This window comes from Filicampus tigris, chromosome 22 (genome assembly GCF_054856515.1).
Source record: "Filicampus tigris isolate MCC_2025a chromosome 22, RoL_Ftig_1.0, whole genome shotgun sequence".
Taxonomy (NCBI): domain Eukaryota; kingdom Metazoa; phylum Chordata; class Actinopteri; order Syngnathiformes; family Syngnathidae; genus Filicampus; species Filicampus tigris.
Window position 1 is genome coordinate 5,079,307 of NC_141238.1, and position 24,617 is coordinate 5,103,923.

General features: G+C 44.1%; 1 protein-coding gene across 3 annotated transcripts in view; it reads left to right on the plus strand.

The window, feature by feature from the left end:
* The window catches only part of chchd3a (coiled-coil-helix-coiled-coil-helix domain containing 3a), a 39,692-nt gene extending 15,496 nt beyond the window's left edge, over positions 1-24,196 (plus strand). For 2 of the 3 annotated variants that reach the window (XM_086021739.1, XM_086021741.1), the window contains 6 exons: positions 5,873-5,887; positions 6,648-6,731; positions 10,868-10,938; positions 20,437-20,572; positions 20,700-20,734; positions 23,709-24,196. In XM_086021739.1, coding sequence (XP_085877865.1) covers positions 5,873-5,887; positions 6,648-6,731; positions 10,868-10,938; positions 20,437-20,572; positions 20,700-20,734; positions 23,709-23,718 — 351 coding nt within the window. In that variant the 3' untranslated portion in view covers positions 23,719-24,196. The remainder of the gene's footprint in view (positions 1-5,872; positions 5,888-6,647; positions 6,732-10,867; positions 10,939-20,436; positions 20,573-20,699; positions 20,735-23,708) is intronic. The other variant, XM_086021740.1, reaches the window with a different exon arrangement.
* Positions 24,197-24,617: the final 421 nt, after the last annotated feature.

A 24,617-nucleotide genomic window follows, 5' to 3' on the forward strand; every position in this document is an offset into this window, starting at 1 on the left:
TTTTAACCCTCCTTTTTTTCTCCCGCGCTTGATCTTGGAGGGAATCCACTCAACCGTGCCTTACATGTTGGCGGGGCCAGCCTTCACCCTGCCCAGGGTATGATGCCCACACGCCGTGCCTGTATCGGGGGGTTGGACGGGAGGTAAAGCCCTAATTGGCAAGCTCTTTACTGGTACTCCGCTGGCACCAGGCCCTCACCCTGTCAGCTAATTGGCATGGCGAGCGGGCACCGGCGAAGCTATGAAATGGTTGCGATTGATTGACCGATTGTCAGGACGACGGTCAGGCCCAACAGCTGATGACGAGTCGTGATGTTGTTTGATAGGGCCGCTTTTAAGATGGAAATGAACTCACCTCGATATGTGCGGTATCTGCATTGCGAAAACCTGGAAATATGAACAGTTGAACTTTGCGTGCGCATTTGTGCTTCCGCATTTCTTTGGAACCTCCTGGCTCTTTCATTTCTGAATAGTTCACTGCCTCCCCCCTCTCGGCTCATGACAGGAGAGCCCGTATCAGTTAGTGGGAAGTGAATGTTTGGCGCAGCTAATGGCGCTCGCGGCGCAGATTCTGATGGAACGGCGGGGAAAACGTTGACACGGGGAGAACAAGGACAGAGTGGCGTCGAGGCGCCCGCGAAGAGCTGAAAATTGTGGGTGATCTATGTGCAGGAGGTGGCGAGGGAAGATGGGGAATAAATAGAGGCGCCTGGAAAATAAAGATATTGATTTAAGAAGCCGTTTTGAAAACAACCTTCAATTAGGAGACAAACCAATCTAAAACTTTGAACAAACGTCAAAGGAGAATGAATAAAGTACGGCAATGACTCAACGAGCAGGTATTCTGCGAAGTAACTGGGTGAATGGAACGCAAGGAAGGTTGGAGGTGACCCTGAATCTGTTGACATGGTCTTGATGGACAGATGCTGGGGTGGACTGGAGCCCCCAGCCCAGCTACATCAGACCTCAAGGACCACCTGCTGCTGGGAGCAATGAATATGCATGAAAAGACTGCAAAAATGTCCACTGCATCCTGATAACACAAGGCCACAAACATATGGAGGTGGGCAGGGATTCTCATGCTGCGGGAGTTCATGGACAAGACTGGCAAGGCACGTACGTCCAGCAACACATCCTGACACTGTCTGTTCCCCGCATTCATGTCCTCGCTCCTCTGTCTTCCTTTCGAAATTCTCCTCACCTCCCACCTGACAAAGGTTGTCCTCTTCTTTCCGGCATTCACTCCGCTTACCCCCCGGGGTTGGCTTTGTTGTCCAAAGCCAGTTCGACGTCTCTCCACTTTCAGGTCATTCATTGTGTCCACTACCGAAGCTATGTGGAGCAATTTTCCGTCTGGCTGAACACAAAGACTCTTTCTGGGTACTTTTGCCCACTTTGTTGTAACTGTATCCCGTTACTCTGTACTTAGACTAATACACATATCAGGGAAAAAGTATTTTTTCCCGGAAACTAACATAACCATCCAATTTCAGCAAAACTCTCTGAATGGGTGGTGAATGGACCTAGAAGTACCCAATTCAAATCTGGTAGGTGTCTATGTAAAATTTGGTACTGATCCAAATTGGGATTCTTTGACCTTGGTAGCTTTCTGCTCAACTGCTTTGCGACTCTATCTTTTCTTTTCAATTTACAAGCGCCACAGCATCATCTCCTTGCATTTATCTGTTCCTCTTTTCCACCTTGTTCCTGTTGTGTTCTTGATTTGCCCCCTGCTCCTTGCATCTTGGCTGAGACCTTGTTATATATCCCCCCCCCCATGTCTTGGTAATGAAGGTTCAGCCTTTGGTATCTCATTCGTGGATGTTGGACATGACAGATGAGCAGGGACCTCCAGCGGTTGCGCTCCCCTGGGCTTGCAACAAAGGCAAAGGCTCCAACCTTGTGACGATCAATCAATCAGTTTACACTGCAGGCATCTGATCGGCCAATTAATCAATCCGTGGGTCCTGCAGATATCGTCGTCGTTCCTCGGCAAAGTAGACGCCGGTGCAGCGGCGCAGTCGGTATCTTCAACAAAGGCCGGGGGGCTTGAAGTGTCAGGGAGTAGAAAGGAAATTGATTTTTCATGTTCCTACCAGGATTTTAAGCTTTGTGCGCTCACAATCCATTTATTTTCACCGGAGGATCATTTCCCCAGATGCTCTCCCTGCTTTTCTGAAAATATCCATAGAGGAAGCAGCCCGGGTTATCTCCGATGTGACTATTCATTACTATGCTGTTCGTGCTTCTTCCCCCTTCAAAAATTGAGCATATTTTTGAAACCTCAACAAATTTGGGGGTGAGTGCAAAAAGATGTAAATAAGTGAGCAAGCTGTCTCAGGATCATAAAGCGTCAGTTTGACCTTTGGTCAAAGTCGATGAGGTCCAAACTCTGCTCGGACACTTCATTTCATTCATTCAGACGCCAACGTGCACCACCTACGTCGTTTGCCCCATGACCTTTACGCTGGACTTTTGGTCACTGTCCTGGACAGGTCACTCTTCTGACCCATACGGTCATTGGATCATCACTCATCGTGCAAAGAGATCCCGAGGGAGAGTCATTCTTTCTGAAGCCTGAGGTGATGGCTTCATCTGCCACAGCCCACCTTGCTTGTTTCAGGAGTTTGCAAATATACGCTATGTTGACATGGAAGCACTTGATACAGGCTTTGGTGTATATCTGAATAAAGACTTATGCTAATCTTGACAAGCAAGAAGAGTCAATAATTACATCAGTAATTGACAATGACCAACTTCAAAGCAGCATCTCTAGCGCTGCTATTTCTGGGAACTATTCTCTCTGGACTCCTGCCATCCATTGTCCATGGTCTGGTTTAAATCTAAAGACCAAAGACTTTCTCTCCAATGTTAATATACCAGTTCTTTTGGCATCTTTCATTGCAATCTGTTCTTATTCTATCCACATGCTGACTGATCACTCTTCCGCCCTTCAGTCCATCTCCCATGCCACCTCCACCTCAACCATGCCAATTAACACCAAAGCACGGTCACATTGCGCCGCCCTTTGACCTCTCCTCCTCCCCTGCCTCTCGGACACCCCAGGCCCGCGGCTTTGCTATCACGTTGTCGCAAACCTCGGTGACGGATGGGAGCAGCCCTGACCTCGCCGATCCGCAGCACTCGCATGGACGGCGGGCGGTAGCATTGATTGCGATGTTACTCCTGACAGGGCCGAGGGTGGGGAGACAAAATACACCAAGGTTATGGCTGAGGTGTTGTTAGTTAATGCGATGAGATTTGATTTGTGCCCGATTGATCTTGGCACCCTGAAAGGTTATTTTTATTGAGTGGGTCGGTGTAACTTTAAGTCATGTCATTATATTACAGTGCAGATGGCTTCATCACTGAGGTGTGAAATGAGGATCATATGCAGAATTGCCTTGAAGCTTGTCTTGAATTTTCTGTCATTGTTGATCCAGAGTCCAAGACTGTTTTCCTTCTATTTGGCTTCATTTTTTTTTGTTTTTTTTTGTTAGACAACATCAAATAGTTGAGAAACAATGTGGGGGAAAAATCCGAAGGTGTCTGACACGGCAGAATTCAGCTGTGTTCATCATTCTGCCATCCTCCAGCTCCTCTCCTCCACCACCTTGGTCCGCAGCTCAAACTGCGGCACTCGGCTAATTAAAAAACACGATTGTCCTTAATTATTCAACGGCTGGCTAATTGATATTCACAGAGGCATTCACCTCGCCTAAATGATCCGTTTAATCTGACCACCTTGCTCGCAGTTCCGTTGCCTTGTCACCCTGAGCCATTGTTCGACTATACCTAAAAGGAACCCAGGAGAGGATGGCCACAAGTTCAGGGAGGTATAAAAGTTTCTTGGTGGTGATATGCTTTATGAGTTCAGATACTGCAGCCCTTGTATCTGTGTAAATGTGTAAATTCTTCTCTCTTCCTCTCCAAATCTTTCACCCAAATTGTGTATCCGATGAACACAACTGTCCGGGCTCAAAGTGGCGTAAAACAAGCGCTTCTTCAATCCTGATGAATCACCTTTTATTTTTCTCAATCTGTCGCTCCCCCTCCCTCAAATTCACTTCCATGGCTACTGCTCGTCTCATCTTTTCTTTCCGATCGTTTTATTTTCCTCAAACCTTCCATCCGTCTCGTCCTCAAGCCGCAGCCGACAAAAGGTGTATGGGCAGCGGTAAGCTTGGTGCTATTGTTTGGACTTTAGCTCGATTAGATTATCTTTTTAAAGTCCGCTGAAAGGGGGCGATCACTTGGAAGTAATCCTGACATAGTGTGCACGTCAGGGTCTGAATGCGTCGTCAAGGAGGCGGGCCAACACGCCCGCCAGCGGATTTAATGCGCGCGCACAAGAAAAAACCCCAGGGTGCTCATTTTCTATCACAACCTCTCCTCCTTTAATGGCACCTTAAGTCTCGCCTTCAGCGCACATTTATCTCTGCCTGCCCGCCCGGCCTCTGTGGGTACAGCTGCTCTGGCGGCTGTGCGGGTCGGTGTGTGTGCGCTTGGGATCAATGTCTGAGGTTCTGTTTGTGTCCCGCCGTCTGACTGCATCTTTTGTCTGCAAAGCTTGACGTCTTCAGGCCCAACGTTGAGCTTGTATGTGACGGCTCACAAACCTCCCTCATTACTTATTCTTGAAATCCACGTTGGTTTGCATTTGGCTCTGAACCGGACGTTACTAGTAGCCAGTTTTTTACCGCCTGTCTTTTAGAGATAGATCGATATGCTTTTTTTCAGGGCCGATACCGATTATTAGTAGTCAAGGCGGCCGATAACCGACATTTGGAGCCAATATTCATTTTCAGTGAAAAGGAAAATATTGGCATCAAAATCTCAAGAAAATGTACTCCTAACTTTGTTGTAAGGTTTATTGAACAATATTTCAGGTTTGCAAAATGGTGATTTTTTTTCAAAAAATCGTTACTACAAGAAATTTTTGACAGTACGCATCTCTGTTATAAAATTCTAACAAAAAGTTCAGGGAGCACCCAGGATTGTCAGCATGTCTTAAAAAGGATAACGGAAAAACAACGTAAACAATAGCTGTAATTTTCGACAGTAAATCAAAATTTGACGAAATGACAGAAATGTTAAACTTTCACATATCTTTGTTTTGATTTCCACAGTTTTAAATTGATTTATTATCGGCCAGCAGAGTTTCAAAAAAGGCAGATGCCGATATTTGTCAAAAAGCCAAATATCGGTGCCGATAATCGGCCCAGCCGATAATCGGTCTATCCCTTCTGTCTTTGTCACTGCTTTTATCGTCTTATGTGCGTTAAGTACCGATATGGGTTATCCTACCAGGTGATACTGAACAGTAGGTCTGATATTTTGGGACCCTTCACAATAGAAACCCATTGAAATATGGACCGGAAGTCAATTGCGTGTACTTGTGGGGCAGTTTTCCAGTCCGATGACAGTTCAGCCTGTCGGTGACATCATCAGAGTCATAACGCATGCAGCTCCACCTGCAAGTGAGTGGAGTATTTGAACACAGATGCTTATCGGCGCACGGTGAAATTGGATGGGCTAATGCATTTTTTTTCATTAGGTGTACTTCCGTCATTATCTCGGTCTCCTTCAAACAAAAGCGCTGGCTTCAAGGCCTCATTTGCATTGCTGTTATCCTCCAGAGCAGTCCTCGGCAGTGTGTAGGTATATGACATTAATGCATACACATGAAGACGGGTGTCGCTTAAATAAAGTACAATATGTGTATATGGATTGTGCGTGAAAGGACTTTATTGGAGATTTTGAATTCTCAAGTGTGAATAGTAAACCTCTCCATAAGTCATGTTGATAAAGACTAGCTACTTCAGCATTAATTTTCTTCTTTGCTCCCTTATTTTCTTTGCTTCCTAATCAGGAGATTGGACTTAGGGTAAGTGTTTGACAATTTCCAATGAAAGTGTTTTTTTGTTGTTGTTTTTTTCATGTTAGAATGAATGATTTTTTTTTTTTTTTTCCACTTGAGTTTTTGTCAGCCGCACATCAATGGCACATACACATTTCAACGGAGGCCTTGAAGCTTAGTGCTGTAACTTCAAAGATGCTTCAATGCATGTTGGTCATTCTGTTCAAACTAAACCTGCAGAGTACCACAAATTCTCCTCTTCTATCTTTTGGGGATATAAATTGAAACTCATAATGTCTTTTTTTTGGGGCTTTGAGTACCATAGAAAATGCAAGTGGACTAAATGTTCCTTAAAAACTCCATCCACCATTCAATCAATTAGACACCAACATTCCAAACTCCCTTTCAAACTGTCAGTGCTTAGTTCCGATTCAAGTCTGTAACCTTCAATTAAATGATAGCTTTTTTTTTCCTCTCTCCACTTTTCAGTTTTCTGGAGCCTTTATGCTCTCAGCCGTGTGTCTACTAGTGAAGGTCTCAAAAGATAGGTCAGCATAGTAAATTTAGTGCCTGTAAAGTGTACAGTCAACCACATCCAACCAACTTCACTTGATTTGCAAGCTTAATCACTTGACAAAATTTCTCACAATTGAGTTTATGTATGCTGCCAAAAGACACAACGTCATTATACTTCAGTCTTAATCATGTTCGTCTGAAACTGACTACGTGTGTTTTTGCAACACTTCACCGAGCACATTTGCGTGTGTGTGTGTGTGTGTGTGTGCAGGCTAAGCAGCTGGAGGCTAAGGAGGTCGACCTAAACAAGCAGGACGCCTTCTACAGGGAGCAGGTGGCTCGGCTGGAGGAGAGGGTGAGTTTGCACCACCAACATTAGGCTGGAAATGACTTGAGAAGCAGGAATGGCCTTCATCGAGCCAACGGCGCAAATGACATATTGATATTATTGTGTCGCAAAGGCTACTTTCCACATAGTTGGGCTCACTAAAGGTTAAGCAAAAGTCCCATTTTCATCGCATTTAACTGTAAATGTATGAGCAACCTTTCGAGCTCTTTTTCACTATCCCTCCTCTGCACATCTCTCTCAAGGACAAAGGGTGGTATCCAATACAATACAATACAATTTTATTTATATAGCGCATTTCATAACAGCTAGAGCTGTAACAAAGCACTTTACAAACAATACAATAAATAAAAAACAAGAAAAGGCTGTGACACACGTATTAATAAATAGAGGTATAAATAATATAAGATATAAGTAAAAATATAAATAAATGAACATAAAACGCTATATACAATTGACACAAAGAGATGAAAATTTCAGGTCTGATCAAAATTTACTTAAAAAAACATGATTTAAATGGGGAAGTCAACCCAAACATATTTTTTTCAAAAATATGTTCCGAGCAGGCCCACTAGTTGAAACACGGCGTTCTGATTAATTTTGCGTTTGTGGAATATAAATTAAGCAGCAAAATGCACTCGTTTTGAGCCATCTCTGGGGGCGGCCATCTTGACTTCTGTCGCCTGAAAATGACATCACAAATGCTCACAACGACCAATCATGGCTGACCTGTTTTCTGAATCTGAGCCCCGATTAGTCGTTGTGAGCAGTTGTGATGTCATTTTCAGTCGACAGAAGACAAAATGGCAGCCCCCGGGGATGGCTAAAAACAAATGAATTAACACTTATTCCACAAACGCAATATTTATCAGAATGCCCGGTTTCAACTAGTGGGCTTGCATAGAACATATTCTTGAAAAAAAAAGACTTCCCCTTTAAAAATCATGATTTCAAAAAGCACCAGAGAGAAAGAAGCACAATTTTGATGATGGTTGAAAAGATGAGTCTTAACTAACAGCGAGGCATTATCGACTCCAGGTAGGGACCATTCATCAGTCACCTTGTCTTTTGATCAATATCGTGCCGATCAAAGTATCAAAAGATCACCTTCATACGCCAGAGCGAGGCTGGAAAGGGAGAATAATCAGGGAGTCCCGTGATCGAGTAAAGTTAGCGTCTGATCGCGTCTCTCAAAAGTCCAGTTTTGCTTTGAAGTGATGTTTTTCCAAGCAACAATATAGCAAATGAGATTTTGAAACTCCTTCACAGGATCCGCCCTCAACATCCCGTCGTGCCCTCCGTCTTTTTACCTCGGGCTGCTCCCGACATATTTCACTTTCACAGGAAAGTAGCAGAGGAACACAGAGAAACGGAGAGAGAGAATATAAGCCTGATATATATTGCACGTCTGTTCCAATCCAACATGGCCATTCATCAGAGAGGCTCCCAGTGACAGGCCATCAGCGCGCTCGCGGGCAGCTCAGCCTGATGCCTCTTCTGCTGCCTCCGCTGCTGCTTCTCATTGGGCCCACAGCGAGCAAATAGCCTCTGAAAACAATATCTATATATTTATTACGTCTTCACTCAATACCTGCCCGCCGTAAAACAATCTCATATTTAACAATCAACCGGCCTGTGTTTTCTTTCTTTTCCGGCACATCCGTCTCTCTCTGCCCTTTGTCTTATCAGCATTTTCCCTCCACCCGGCACGTTAATTCCATCTTTTCCCGCCAAGGTATTTTTCATCTTTGCTAGCTTACTTTTTCTGCTGGCGTATTGATGAAATTAGACTTATTTTTGCCCTCCCACGGAGGACGACGTCAGTGGCATTAGTCTTTAATACGTGTATCACAGCCTTTTTATTGAGTGTATTGTTTGTAAAGTGCTTTTTTTTTTTACAGCTCTAGCTGTTATGAAATGCGCTATATAAATAAAATTGTACTGTATTGTATTGCACTAGCGAAAGGAAAAGTGCTTTTAAAAGTAATGGTTATCATCAGATTTCTCAGGTGACGTTGTCCTTATGAATCACATCTGAAAATACTTTCTGCTAAAAGGACGCTGCATCCAGAAATGAACTGTGGTGCATGGTGTGGTTCCTGCTTAGCTGCAGATAAGCGCCAAGAAGAAGCCATTAGCACCTGCAGTTATTTGGTCCCATTCATTAAAAATGTCCAATTAAGCTTAAGGATGTTTGTGTGTGTGTGTGTTTTATTTTTTTTTAATGCAGCTTCTATCTTTTCCATATCGCCGCAGTGCATTAGCAGTAATGACTTAATTTGTCTTACGACACCCTGCGCACCGCAAACCAAAAATGTCATTTAATCCAGAGTTGATAGCAATTGATTTGTTTGCAGGGTAAACGCAGCCCAGCGTTTTTGTTCATCCGGTGACGAAATTCCGCGACGGTTCCTCGAAAAGAGCCCGTTTTCAAATAATATTCCCAGTTAACCGCTAACTGCTTTAAGTTCATGTAAAAATTGAACGTTGTAGCATTTGTGAAGTTTTGGTATGACTTCCTAGTACATTTGCATTAGATCGTTTGAAGGGAAAGTAGTAATTCTCCGTAGTGATCCAAAAATGAGCACGGTCCCACTTGGCTTGTGAATCAGTTGCCGAGCAATTTGAGACTCAAATTGTGCTTTTCTAATTTTGTACATCAATGTGGAGCTGCAGCCGCCAGTGTATGGCAGTTGCAGGTGTCAAGGTGTGCATGTGACGGTGCATACATCATTTCTGTATTGAAAGTGCCAATCACTGTCGCTGGAAGCCTTTTGTCTTCCCGGATGGATTAGTGCACTGATTAGTGCCAACCCTGCCATTTAGGCAGGTAAAACTACTTTAAATTTATTATTCCAAGTCTTTCCCTATCCAGTGGTTCCAACTTCAGCACTCCGGATTTTTCTTTCAACTCAAGGGAGCGCTCCAAAAATCTGCTTTTTATCTGGAAACGAAAAAAAAAAAAAGGCAGCTATTTCTAAATCCCTTTTTCCGCGCTCTTGACAGTTTCTTTGTATAAAATGAAAAGCGCTCTGTTCAAGGCCAAGAGGGCGCAGATACAGCACGAGCTTACAAGTTAGCTCTAACTTTTCTTAGTTTTAGTTTTCATCCATCAAGTACAATTTTTTTCTGAATCGGCAGCTGATACTATATATTTCTTTTAGCTTTACACATTTGGCATTTCGTGGTCTACAGAACTATAGCTAATAAGGCGATTGGATGAAATGTAACCATTCATCAATTATCTATTGAGTTTGGGTTAATTAATGAACAAACAGTCATCTATTTGACTTAATGGAAAACAATATGACCCTGTTCAAATTTTACTCGCATATCAAAGGTTATGTGAAATGCAATTTACATATCGATGCCGCAAAATGGGTGTCATCTTTTTTAATTATCGTCCCATTTGTGTCGGACCGTTTTTCACAGTTGCCATGTCCCGTCTCGTGCCGGCTCCCCAACACGACTATTGATCTTTTTTTAACAGTGCAGCTCATTCGTATTGATCGTTCCTGAATGATGATGAATGTCTTCCTTTTATGAGAAGGTTGAGCTCGTACGGATCCCACCCATTCATACATCCATTCATTCATAGACTGTACCTCGTACACGACGTATATTTCGTCAGATCAAAAGACTCATTCTGGATTATTTTGTGTAAACCATCTCAAGTCTCTTAGTCCGTCCACTCCATCATGGCATACCTTGCATTTTACAACCGCTACTGCTCCATCATAAATGTGCACAACGGCCAGCCAGGGCAAAGGAAGCAGACCTTCCTTGAGCAGTTTAAATGTTGTCGCAGCGAGGTTATATGGCCGTGTTTGAAGAAGTAATTCAGATGGAACGGCCACGCCACGGCATCATTTACGACCGGCCCTCCAGCGGGGATTTTGACCTGGTGTCTGTACACTGTTGACTAGCAACCCTCTGACCCTCCGAGACTGCTGCTTGTTGTTGTTCCAGCTAGTAATAGGCCTGTCCTCACAGTCGCAGTTTTCACCACAGACGACGCGGCTACCACTTTGCTGAAGTCTTTCACTTTGCTCTGATTGCTTTTACCTGAAAAGTGGCCTTGCATGGTTTTGTACAAAGCACATTTTCAGGAACAGCAATTTGGACTTTTTTTTTTTTGTCTACAGAGTGCTCAGTTCTACAAGGTCACCACAGACAACTACCATAAAGCCGCTGATCAAGTGAATGCAAAGTTCAAGTAAGTCGCCACTTACTTTTTCCGACTCCTATACAAGGCTATGTTGATCCGGCACTATCCGAAAAGGACACATTCATCACAATTCTATGCCTGATATCGAATTATGGAAGCCACAATCTAACCCACCTCTTTCAATCAGGGGAAGCATTAGTACAGACCATTAGCTCATGTTGATGATGCAACTGAGTGATAAGCCTGATGGCATGTTGATGATCGCTGACGGGGCTTTTCGTGCGTTCATTTCGTGCGGTGAAGTGGCAGCGTACAAAGGCTTGTCTGGGCTGTCGTTAATTGAGGGTAGGATAATACTTCTTGAACCTCTTTAACTGAATTACCAAAGTATAGTCAAAGAACATCACAGTGCATTGGATCCACTCATCCATTCAATCATTTTTTTTTAATACTTATGCGAGTTTGGAGGCAGCAATCTAAGTAGAGAAGCCCATACTACCCAGCCACTTCGTCCAGCTTTTCTGGGGGAATCCCGAGATGTTCCCAGACCACCCTAGGGACAGTCTCTCTAGTGTGTCCTGGGTCTTCCCCGGGGTCCTCCCTGGTGAAATGTGCCCGCAAAACTTTTCACTAGGGAGGTGTCCAGAAGGCATCCTAAACAGATGCCTGAGCCACCTCATCTGTGGCTCTACTCTGAGCTCCTCCCGGATGACCGACCTTTGTAATCTTTCTCTAAAGGACATGCCGGACACTCTGCGTAAGAAACTTATGACCTCAGGTAAGGGTGGCACAACGTACTATATATCGACCTTGGGACAGAATCTGCACCCTTTTCCGACCGAGGACAATGGCTTTAGTTCTGGAGGTGCTGATTCTCATCACAAGGTTATGATCAGAATCAGGGCCAAAGGGCAGTCTTGGCGCGGAGTCAAACCTTCACTGGAAACAGATCCGACTTACTCCTGGTTATCCGGACTAAAGACTGACACCAGCCATGGAGGGACCGAACAGACCGTTCGGTCTATGAATATATGCTGTAGTCCGTATACCAGTAACCCTGATAGTGTAAAGATCGATTGCTGTATTGAGGCCATTAGCAGAGAAGGTAATAATCCAAGAAGTTGTGCGTGTGTAGCATGTATCCAACACACACATGTAACCCAAGTACTTGAAGAATCTCCCCCCATTCTCATTCCATCCGTCTTCTTAATAAGAGGCCATTAGACTCCATAGTAATGTAGGGAAAGTGGATGAGGAGGCCGCGAGCAGTGGGGCCAAATTGGGCCCCAGCCCTCAGGAGGCTGAGTTTATTGTGTTAGCTTGTCATTAGCCAGTGCTAACACCGGGATCATTGTCTCCCAGAGAAATGCTGGAAACTGATTAGCGTGACCCACCAGGGGTGTAGCGCTGGACTTGCGCAGGCTGGAACGGAGACTTCCCAAATCGCATTAAAGCGAGAGGAGGGTCGCGGGAAATCACTCACTGGAATAACATTAGTGCCAAATCACGGCGCTGACTGCGAGCGAACGCCGGCCCTAACCTGGTAGGTAGTCATGTGACGCAGGCATGTGTACAAAGACTTTCGATTGGCTGATTGGATTAAAGGGGGTGCATTAGGACGGTTGTGACTGGATTACAATGGCGATGTGGGGGGGGGGGGTCTCTGTGTGCATATGTGTGTGCTAATTAAATGTCGAGAAGGTCTGGTGGAACATGGGATGCAGCGTGGGGATCAGAGCGGAGGGTTAATTGGATGTAACGAGGCGGCTTTGGCTTTAGCTTGATCATCTGTGGTAGCGAGTCGCTGGTGAGCACCCAGTATGACGTTGTCTGTTGGGTCTCCCATTGAGAGATTAGATGCTATCTGTGGAGAGACTTGGCGTCGAGAGTGGTAGGGATTGATTAGTGTTGGTTAATACGATAGTGTCAAAAGGTGTGATGAGCGTTCATCAACACAAAACAGATGGGTTGATAAGTACGGCAGATGCCAAGGTTCAGTCCATATTTGTAGAATACAAGGGAGTTACATTTCTTGTCTCTTACCTATAATGTTCGACATGGTGACTTGGTACAGCTCTGTAATCTACTCCAAAGTCAACAAACCTGCATTAATCAACTCCATACGGTGAATTATGAGACTCCATTGCCGGAAAGGGTACAATTGTGCAAAAGTTCCTTAGTCCCACCCCTATAGCAGGAGGGAAAATAGTCTATGTCAAGGAAGGGAGAAATGAAAATGCCTTGTAGTATATGCATCTGATGTGTCAATAAGAAATCCATAACACAGCTCATGGTATGCAATGTTCAAGAGGTGTTATGAGTTTCTGCCCCGCGGCGTCCGACAGGAAGATTTCAATCCGGAGGCACAGAGCGGTCATTTTCCTCGGTGATGTTGAAAAATAAATGAAAGTGTGAGAGGTGGGGCCTCCTGGGACGCAAGGGTTTGTGTGTCTGTGTATGGGAACGAATGTGTGCGCTTATGTAGTTGTTTGTTTAGGTGTGCACTGCAGCTGTTCCTTGCCACTTTCTATTCCCGCCAGAGTATGACGGAGCGCTCCCAACTGAAACGAGACGAGCGTCACTCTGACCTCATTACATGCTCTGGCTTCAATACGACTTTTGGAAAGAACTTTTTTTCATTTTAAAAACTTTATACAATGACACGATTGCAATATAGGGTTGCCGCAGGTGCTCGAATGTCTCAAAGGCTGTATATTCCCCTCGCATTTGCTTGCTTTGATGGAGGAATAAAACCACATTTGTTTTGCTACAGTATACATATATATATATATATATATATATATATATATATATATATATGTATATGTGTACATATATGTGTATGTATATATGTATGTAAGTGTGTATATGTGCATATATATATATATATATATATATATATATGTATATATATGTATATGTATACATATATGTGTATGTATATATGTATGTAAATGTGTATATGTGCATATATATAAATATATATATATATGTAGGTATTTATATATGTATATATGTAGGTATTTATATATATATGTATATATGTGTAAAATATTTACTGCACTTACCTTTACGTATCTCTCTCCTGTTGTAAAATGGGTCTTAAATTTGACCTTGGAAAAGGTTTATGAACAATATTAAGATTATTAGATTTTAGTATCCAATTAAATGTGAGCCTAATTTGCCCCCTGTAAGGCACACATATGTGGTCTTGCGCTTGTAGATCTGCACTCTTCACACTTCTTACATATACACATGCAATACATGAGAGATAATGTAACAACAGGACACGTTCGTCACGCCATTTTTACTTCTACTCGCTTTCCAACTGCAGATAAGCGCCACCGGTTCCCTGCAGAAAAAGAGGCTGTCTTACCCCTCGCATCTGATTTATATGCTGCCACATTCGCAGCAAGTTGTTTTTTTTTTTTCTTTGGCTGATGCTTTATCGCGCTGTCCGGCGTTTCAATGTGTGACCTTTCCCGCGTGGCACGTACGGAACGGCGCGTATACGGCACGTGCGTTGGACTCGGTGTCCCAACGGGGCAAACTGCCAGCCATGTAAGAAAGTGAAAGATGTGAGATTATGCAAAGCGCTGAAAGAATACGAGGTCCTAAGCTTCCTGTCAGTGCTAACCTTTCGGCGAGTCTTCTTTGCTCACTTTAACCCGACTCCCTGCTGAATTGACGTGGCGAATGGTCGGGAATGAATAGCGGCGGAAGCGTTTTGTAAGCCTCCGCCAGACGCGCGACTCGGCCGCATCTTACCTTGATGTATGCATTTGTGTGGGGATCAGGCCGCATTGTACGGTCTTTGTGTTTGCAACTGATTATGTATGTGCGCAACATTTCCAGGTTGGCCGCGGAGAATAGGAGCTCATTTTTGTCTGTCACTTCAGTGTCGTTCATCCCCTCCCTGCAGGCTGCAAAACTTACTTTGTCTATTGTTTATTTAATGCCTCCTTTGAAAAGATCCCCCCCCCTTTCTTCTTTTTCTATAATTTAATCCTGTTGACAATAACAGTAGCAACAGTCCTCGCTTTATCTCAAGGTGAATTTTAAGTGCCCGTTGCGCCTCCAGAGCGCTCCCGAAGAATGCTCCCGAAGAATCCTCATTCCTCATGTAAAGAACTTTTGTAGCTCATTCGCTGCCAAAAACGTTTTTATATGTCTTTTCACAGTCCAGCCATTCAATCCCATGAACTTACTCATATTTTTCTCAATTTTTTTCTAACGTTAGGGTAAAAGAGTGTCTGAAAATGTCTGGCATTTAATGAGTTAAACTTACTCATGGTCAAGTTGGTGCTGACATCGGACAAAATAATCAACTGATTGATCGTAGCTGAGTGTCGATTAATTGAGGCAAAAGAACAACAACATGCGCCGTGCTGGTACAAGAATTTAGTCGGATGTTTTTCCAATATTAACACTAAGCTGTCATATTTCAACGTATTCCCACTCGGCATTTACCAAGAGTCCAATGTTGCCTCTGTTGAAATTTGTTTTGTTTATGGGTTACCGAAGCCCCAAACGCTGAAATGAGTCCAAAAGTAGCCTGCAAAATGTAAATAAGGTGTTGAGCCAGGGCTTTTACTTCCTTGGCAAGTCTCCTATTAGTTTAAATGACAAATAGCCATGCCTCCGAAATGAGCGGAGCAATTAGTTGTTGATTATGAAGCAAAAACTTTCACTCTGCAATTTAATTAGTCAAAATGACAGGAGTTCATTTGGAGTAGGGAAGTAGCCAGCTGATGTCGCACAGCGGCAACCTCGCTGTCAGGTGAGGTCCGAGCTTAATTTTGTCGCCATGGCAACCGAGGAGATGGTGCTCAGCGGAGGCGCCAGAAGTCAATAACGGCTTTTAAAGCTCTCCTCGGGGCTGCCAAAAGCTCACAGGTTGCATTCATGTCGACTCCTCACACCTTTTGGCTTTTTTGATGCCTTTTTGGGATTTTTCTTCCATCCACTCTGATTGACTCACTACAGAGGGTCAGTCGGGTCTGCTTTAAAAAAAACAACAAAAAAACCCAAAAAGCATCGTGTGTCATTTTTCTCTCTAACTGGATCGTTTATATTTATCTACCCCCCGCAGTACTGACACTTGCCTTAACTGGAGAGAACACGAGAGCTATTTAAGGGGCGACTGGCACCCGCCCCTTAACCCTGTTAACCCCTAAATGGATCCAAATGATGATAAATAGACAACGTGCTGATTGCGAACTCAATCTGGCGGCGGACCAAAGTGATCCATACTGTCCAATGAGCCATTTTTGTGCTTGATTGATTTGTGTGCATCTTTATTAGTGCGTGACTTGAATTGAATTTGGTAGGGTGTGGTACAAAATGTTGCACAAACCGGCTGATGTTGGTTTTGACTGTTTTTAAAATGGATCTTTATGCATTGATAGCTCAACAAAACCAATCCCTGCATTTGAATTTTAAAAAAACCAAAACATTTTGGGTTTAGTAGGATTTGGTCTGAAAGATATGTCTATTGTAGAAAAATGACACTTTGTTGCACATGCACGCACGCCAAACAAAATATTTGTCGCTAAAATTCTATTGCAGTACAGTGTGAATTTGGTTATTTTTCACTTTGATGCTTTGACTGTAAGTTGTCATTAAAACCGCACTTGCCACAGCCTTTTGGATTAATATTGATATAAAAAAAAAAAAAAAAAGCTTGGATTTCACTGAACCCGTAGTAATATCGTTACTGTGATATCTGGCACAAATATCAAGATGTGATATTTTGTCCGTATCGTATTAATTAGTAGAAAATGAACATAAATTGAAGGGAAAGCTGGGGTTTGCACTTATTTTGCTGATCATTAACTAAACTGTAGCTGGACACTTTCTATCGGCTTGCAAGGTTATGGAAGTCAACGTCTGTATGGACTCTTAAGTCATGCATATTGATCGCAATATGTCCTCGGCTCTCCGTCAATAAGTCGCGTAGCCATGCGAGAGCACACGCGCGTATTTTCCCTCCATGCGAAAGTGCTGACGTGGGTTTAATGATGCCGGGGACACCTTGAGGAAGGAGACATTTTCATTTGGAAGCCACCAGGTAATCTGTAGCTAGTTAAGTGAGACACGGTATATTACCCTACTCCTCTTTTCGACCCCCTTTGCTTTTCCTTGCCATTTGAGCGCCGCGTTTTCATCCAGGGTCTTTTTTCATTCTGTATTCCTTTTATTTCACAGCGTACATTGTGTCCTCGTATCCCCTTTTTTGGCAACTCCAGCATCTCGCAGTGACCCCTGTGCACTCCCCGCTTTTTTTGATTTATGGCACAGTGCTGAGAGTCTGTAATGTGGATATCTACAGTAAAGCAGCCTCCTCCTCCTCCTCCTTTCTTTGCCTCCTTCTATCAGTGTATCACAGCAAGAAAGACTCATTGTGTGTGTGTGTGTGGCGATAGAGGCCTTTAACTTTACCGCAACTGCTGGCACAAGGTGAGCCCCCTATACGCGGCTTTGAATTTACTATCCCTGGTAAACAAGGTCTATAGACTCACATTGACACGCTTCCAATAAAAGGCAACTGCATCCAGCTCGATGTCTCCATTTGTGTCCCCCACCTCATGGAATTTCATGAAATATCCCATGAATCTCGGGGGGGGGGGGGTGGAGTAGAAGGAGGCTCGGAGGCGGAAAGGTGAAACATGGAAGAGAGAGGGAAGTAACAGTGTGACATTTTGGGCTAATTTGTAGGGATGTGAAGAAATGTCATGGCACACTTTATTTCCAGTAGCGTCATTTGTGTTCAAATAGCAGGTTCACTTTCTTTTTATTATCAAGCTCTATGAAAAAAAAAATCTATATTAGTCCAGAAACCTGAACATTAAATTAATAAAAAGCCCAAATTAGATTTTTTTTTTTTCCGTTTTGTGTACTAACGTATTTTTATGTATCTTCCATGTTGTGACGTTATTATTATTATTATTATTATTATTATTAAAGCGTAAAACGGCCACTACACTTTATCTTACAGGAAGTTCCTTTTCTCATCCCAGTAACCAATTTCATGCATAAGGCAGCAATGAAGCATCGTTAGGCCTTGGTGGAGGTCATGATATAAAATGATGGCCTCGCTGTCGTCGGTTCACTGTCATGACGAGGGCACCTAATGTAAAACTAAGAATGAGGGGAAGGTTTGTGGTCGTAGCTGGATTTTTTTTTTTTTTTTCCTAACGTTCATTTTCATGATCGATGATGTTGGATTGTGTGTGTAGCGGTGCTCTTGTCACCGAGATTAACTTAAGTACCGTCTCAGCTTCTTTACTGCAGAGCCAGCATTTAAAAAAAAATGTGGGGGGAAAAAAAAAAAATCCCCTTTCCTCTGTCCCTTTTCTCTCTCACAAGAGTCCATTACCCGGTGATAAACACTGCGCTTTGTATCAGCGGGATGCACCTGGCATTACCACCGATGCCTAAGAAAGTAATTAGCGGCCCATCGAGTTGCGGTAGATGCCCACGGGCGGTGTAATGAATGAGTGCCAGGATCCATATGAGGAGGGGGGCAAAGATTTGTGTTTTGCTTAGTATCTTGACACAGAATGAAGAGTGTTCGCCTGTAGGGGTGTAACAATATATGTATTTGGATTTTTGGGTACAGAGGCATACCAGGTTCACGATTGATCTAGCGATGCCGAAAAAGTAACTATTTAACGTACAGAAAAGGTTCTCATTAAAGGTAATGACAGCAGTAGTATCACGATTAAATATGTACCGTAAAATTTCATGAATAACACGTACCCATGTATAATACACCCCCCACCAAATCCCACTTAAAAAGATTTTTTTTTCTCTGTACTTGTGCATAATACAGTCCCCTGATTTGCGGGCATACTTTATTATCAGAAGGAATAATATGAGTGTGTAAACAGCGCTCTAGACTGGCACCAATTTGGGGTGCCCAGGCAATGTAATTTCTCAATGGTACACCTAAAAAAAAAAAACAACTCTAAAAAAAACAGGAGAGGAAGCCTTTTTTTCAAGCCTTAACCCTTTTTACCAAATATTTATTTTTTTGGTGAATGCAGCCTGAGTCTGTAATACTTTTCTATTTCAATGCCGGTGTTCAATCGTCTTGAAAATTAAGTTATTTGCTCTTAAAAAATGATATACTCAATTCAAGCTACGCAATGTGAAAATTCAACATTTTTCATTTCTAATTAAGCACCCTGGATAATACCCCACGCTTCCATTACTGTTCTTTTTTTTTTCACTGATTTTTTTAGTAAAAATGTGCCCTCAGAAGTGGATCGTACTTCCCCTTTATATTTCTATTTGACCCTTTGACTGTCACACTGTGATTATCTGTGACCTGGCAAGGACAAATCCAAAACCGTGTGGCAATGTATACGTGATCTGCAACGGTTTCCTGCTGCATTGCACTCTGGGTAATGACCCATAGTTTCTCAATCCCCAGCTTTACATCTAATAGGGGGATAATTTCTCACTCCAGGGGGCAACTCAAACATCTGATTGTGACGACGGGGGACCCGGCTTCAAGTCGCTGACAGGCCACAAAAAAAAAAAAAAAAAAAAGCTTTCACGGACGTTTTAGTGCGACCGGCAGAGTTTCCTGGGCACTGGCGTGAACAAAATGATGACGCCGCCATTAGCATAATAGCCCTCACGTGCGCACATGTCGTCATTATGGATCTTTATGGCGTTTGGGAAGCGTCAGACAAAAGCAGTTAAACATTGGACAAGGAAAGGCGGCATGCTTGCCAGCGCCGCGCGCCGAAGTCGAGCGGAACGTCGAGCCATAGCATCTGGAAAATACCGGTTTGGACTGCGATGCTAAAGCTGCAGTAGGCCTTGGGGACACACTGAGTGCACCAAGCGAGTGATGGGTTGCCTTCAAACAGACGCTTAGCACTCAGGCTTTACAACACCTTTCTCGGGATGCTAAGAGGAAGGTGGGGGGGGGGGGGGGGGGAACTGCGAAAACGCTTTATGATCGGCTGGAACTGTCAGGGAGCAATTACTGATCGATAAAGATACCCAGAGGATGGATCAATATTTTGCTCCGCAGTGCCTTTTTGGAGAGTTTGATATGTAGTACATGGAAGATAAACCAAGCTTTGGGGTAATTTTACCAAAGCATTATCAGTCTTGTAATTCCGCGTCTGCATTACCAATCGTCTCTATTGGGTTATCCAGTACATTGATTTGCACACTACTCTCCCATGTGGTCCCCTGGTACCAATGGATTTCCCTTCCTTGAGGCCGAAGCCGTTTATTTGACGTCTTGCTTTGTCCATTTTTAAAAGGTTGGACAGTGGCTTTTTTTCTTTCATCCTTCAGCGATTCCTTTAATGCCGATTCTTGCTTCAGGTGTTTTGAAGCGGAATGACGGAAAGGAAGTATAAGGGGGTCTTCTCGCCATAGACTGCAGTATTGCTCAATGGGCCGCATTGTCTCCCTTTAGGACCGCAGATGTTCATCACTTTTGCCTTATTTTTCCCTACCCTGGCACGTTTTATTCCCCACCTTATGTTCCCTCATTTGGCCTTCCTTTCCCTTTCACAGGCGCTACGACACATATCCGGTGTGCGCTGACTTGCAGGGCCAGATCCTTGAGTGCTACAGAGAAAACGCCGGCAAGACCCTCCATTGCTCCAACATCGCGGCCATGTACCTGCAGTGTGTCAACAATGCCAAACAGGTGCGAGGTTTTCATTTGGTTTACTCATGATTGCATGTATTGCTTCAGCTTTGCTTCTTGAAATTTTTAATCCAGTCCAAAAATGTTGTAATGCCGCTTAAATATCTCGCTTGTTTTGTCTGTGAAGAAAAATAAGCATGCAGCCTCACGGACAGATACCATGTAAGTTGTCTTTCGCTTGATTCTATGTGAGAATTTAGTAAGAAATTCATACATCCGCTTAGTTTTTGCATCACGCATCTTTGTCATTCATTTCCTGCCATCGATGCACGTTCATGTGACGCATTTCATAAGTTGTGTAACGTGTTCAATTTAATCAACCCGATTTTTCGATTCATCGAATCGATTGATCGATGCAATAATATGCAGAGTGACGCAGCCATAATCTAATCGATTGATCGATTAATCGGGGCGAATCTATTTTCGATGAATCGTTCTATTAAATCGTTACATCCCTCCTAGAGATGCTTTACTTGAAAAAATCCAAGGATTCAGATTGTATGAAATCCTGTTAAATTCTCACAATAGGCTCCTTTAGCTTTGTAGATGTTTACCCGAAAGTAAAGAACATGCACATTGTGCTCTTTGACAATACCGTAGAAACGAATTTGGATGTGCCTCCAAGTTCGCAGATCACCATTTTTTAACGTCGCACCTTATTCACCTCATACCTGCCTACAAAGGCAGCGTCCTGTGTGTGTGTGTGTGTGTGTGTTTTAATGTCATTCCACTTGGACACCATTCATCTCTTCTGCACAAGTCTCTTCCCTTAGTGCCAAGTTAAAATGCAGTCGCACTGAAGCCACTCGAGTGTATGCTAACTTGATTTCCGGAGCACTCGCTATGCGATCTATAACCAGCGCTAGGGCCCCCAAAAAGACTTATTTACATTCATGAAGCTTTTTTTATTCGATTTTTTTTTTTTTTTTTTCTCTTTTACAATTTCATTGTTTTATGGCAAATGAGGTAAACTGCTCTGGCGCGCCCTCGCGGGCATCAGTATTAGATATGAAATTCACATGTGGTCAGATTTTTAAGCTTTTGCGTGATGTAAATTGCAAGGATGTTTTATTCATGGCGTGGGTGCGCTGCGTTTTAGCGGCGGCTACCTGTAGCCTCGTCAGGGTGCCGTTATGTGATCTTGTAAATTGTTTTGAAGCGAGCCTGCCGACGATATGGTAATCCCACCCTGTGTTTATCTCCCCACGGCAATCACAGCACACTCTTGCTCGTCTGGGCTTTATCGGACTTGTTTTTAAAGTCATTAGGTGCCAAAGAGACACTTTTGTGATAAGGCTCCAAAGCAATAATATGCAGAGTGACGCAGCCAAGAAGAAAAAAAAAAAAAAGATTGATGCTGATAGCGATGACCACGATTAGGATGTTTACACTGCTTTATCAGAGCCAAAGCAGGAAGCTGCGCAGGCATAGAAATGTCAAAAGGGTTCGATTTTGACCCTCTGGATGATCCATGTGGGCTCTCAAGCAAAGACGCCTCAGATCTCTTTGCCCTTCTCTGCCCTTCATGTTCAATCCAGTCTGAAAACTGCAACAACGAACACCCGAATGGCACTTTCCTAAGATTGACTCTTCAACTAAAGCCAAACAGGACAACAGCAGGCTTTTTGCCACTGATAATTACTTTTACCACCGCAGTCATTGATGTCATTTCGACCCGCTTGCACCGCCTTCAACGCCCTCGTCGCCATCCCTTCTCCCAGCGTCCTCAGTTCACATTTCGAATGCATTCGGCGCTTAACGCGTCCGGGTAGCAAACAGTGAGTCGGAGGCAGCCGAAGGGCAAGCAGGGTAAAGCCCGTCTCGTTCCCTCTCCCCCCTCCCCTTCCCTTTCAGCGAGTTTATCACCCGGCCCGATCTCCGCTGCGTCCGCGGCCGCTCTCCCTCATTGCGTATTCCCACCGCATGAGTGGCCCCTGCTCCCTATCTCTCCCTTGTCCACTTCATTTCTTCCCCTGACCCTTCCGCCGCTCTCGAGCCGCGTTTGTGTTCTCACAGCCTTGCAAGTGCGACAATGAAGAAGAAGCCGCTAGGACGAATAGCAACTCTAACGCAGACAGCTCAGTCGCTGTTTCGCTTGTGAGTTTGGATTAATCAGTCAATCAGTGGTTGGGGTGGATCCATTGTAACCCCCCCATGAATTGGAATTCTTCCAAAATTTTAGGCTTCCAAATTCGCGGGAAAAGCACTCTTCTCTTCTAGCGGCTAGTTTTGACAAATATTCCTTCCGTCTGACCTTGACCAAGGTCCATTCTAATTGGTGCAATGAAAACACAGCAGAGTCCCGATTGGTCACAGGAAATTGGCACCTTTAAGCCGGCTCGTCTCGTCGATGGCGTTGATTTTTTTTTTTTTTTTGCCTCTTCCGGACCGATAAAAAAAAAAAAAGGACCAACAAGCACGCAGGGTGTGAGGCTGAACAACAAACCACACCTGCCGCCATCAATTTACTTCACCCAGGGTCAATAGACCTTGAAACAGTGGAGTAAAAGCTTGTTTTTTTTTTTTTTTTTTTGGGCTCTGGAAATGGTTCATAATATTCGATTACAATGCCTCATAACTTAACCAGTATAGTTTTTGACCTAGAAATGATCGTTTCCACAAACTCGAGCTGTTGAGTCTCCCTTCAAGCAGACTACTCGAATACTCTTGACCACTTTTCTCATTAGGCCTACGGAAAGGGAAAATACCCTTCAAGTGTAGACTGTCCACCGCAAGCGGCACTTTTACAGGTTGATCAATAATAATAGGGAGTCTTTTAGAGGATCTGGACTTGTTTAATCCACAAGTCGTAGCGCATCACTCTCTCTGAAGCTCTTTCCCTGGCGGGCTCTTTCTTCATTTTCCCGCCATCATCCGCTGTCTTTAGCCACTGCAGCCGAGTTCAAACGGTTATTGACAGCCAGTGCCGGGGATTTGTGGTCGTACTTATCGCAAACACGGAATCCACTGCCCTTGGGCTCGGGCTAACCCCCCACACCACCACCACCCCGCGCCATCCCTGTTCCCTTTTATTGTACTCGCATGCCTTCCTCTTTGTCTTGTCTACCCTGTGTGACATAATCTCTTTGTGTTGGTCTATTTCTATTTTTGAGCTTTGTCGTTTGCTTTCATCCAGACCAAGCTGAGGACCGGGGGTTAAGAAGGAAAGGCGATAGGAACGGTGGCGCAATCAAGAGTTTATTGTGTGGGATTACTGATTATCGACGGAGTGACGAGCCGCAAAAAAAAAAAAAAAAGACCCAAGGGGAGAGGATGGAGTCAGCACCGAAATGCACACCCCAAGTCAGATCTGAAGCCCTGTCATGTATCCCTCCCGTGGAAGTAGCATGGAGGCAAGAGACACTTTTCCCCCCCGTTTGAGGCCTTGGAAGGACAAGGATGATACACCAGAAGCACCGAGTGGAAGATAGCTACAAGCCATACCCTGTGAACTCCTCCCGTCCTCACGTATTTTTGCAAACAGTCCCTGTTTTGATGTCATCATTCTACGCACCACCTTGTACACAATTAGACACGGTCACGTCTGTGTTGTGCTCCGTCTTATTAATGTAACTCTCCAGACCACCACATGATCAGAGGACAATAAAAGATGCTGCAACTGTTGTTGAACTTTTCTCCCCCCCTTTTATTAATATTCAGCAAGCGCCCCGCGTCTCGCGTGTTTTATGCTAATAACGGCGGGCGCTCTTTGATGGATGCGCGACCGCGTCGTGTTTGTCGCAGCGACGTTTTGCCAAGATGAGCCCGGGAGGCGGCTGCGCCGGGGAACCGTTGCCATCCGGCTCTCCGGCTCTTCGCCTCCGTAATCTGTTTTGGTTTTTTCTCTTCCTTTTTCTCCCCGTGTCCCTGCTCAGTCTCCCGGGCTAATGTTGTCACGGAGGAGACAGCTTCTCTATGCTTTCCGAACTCTTGGACTCAAGTCTTTTTGGGGTGGAGTCGGATGTGCGGGCAGGTGCTGGCTGAGAGGATACAATCTTAATTCGGAATCATGAGGAGAAAGTGAGCGTGGTTGATGGACAGAGGA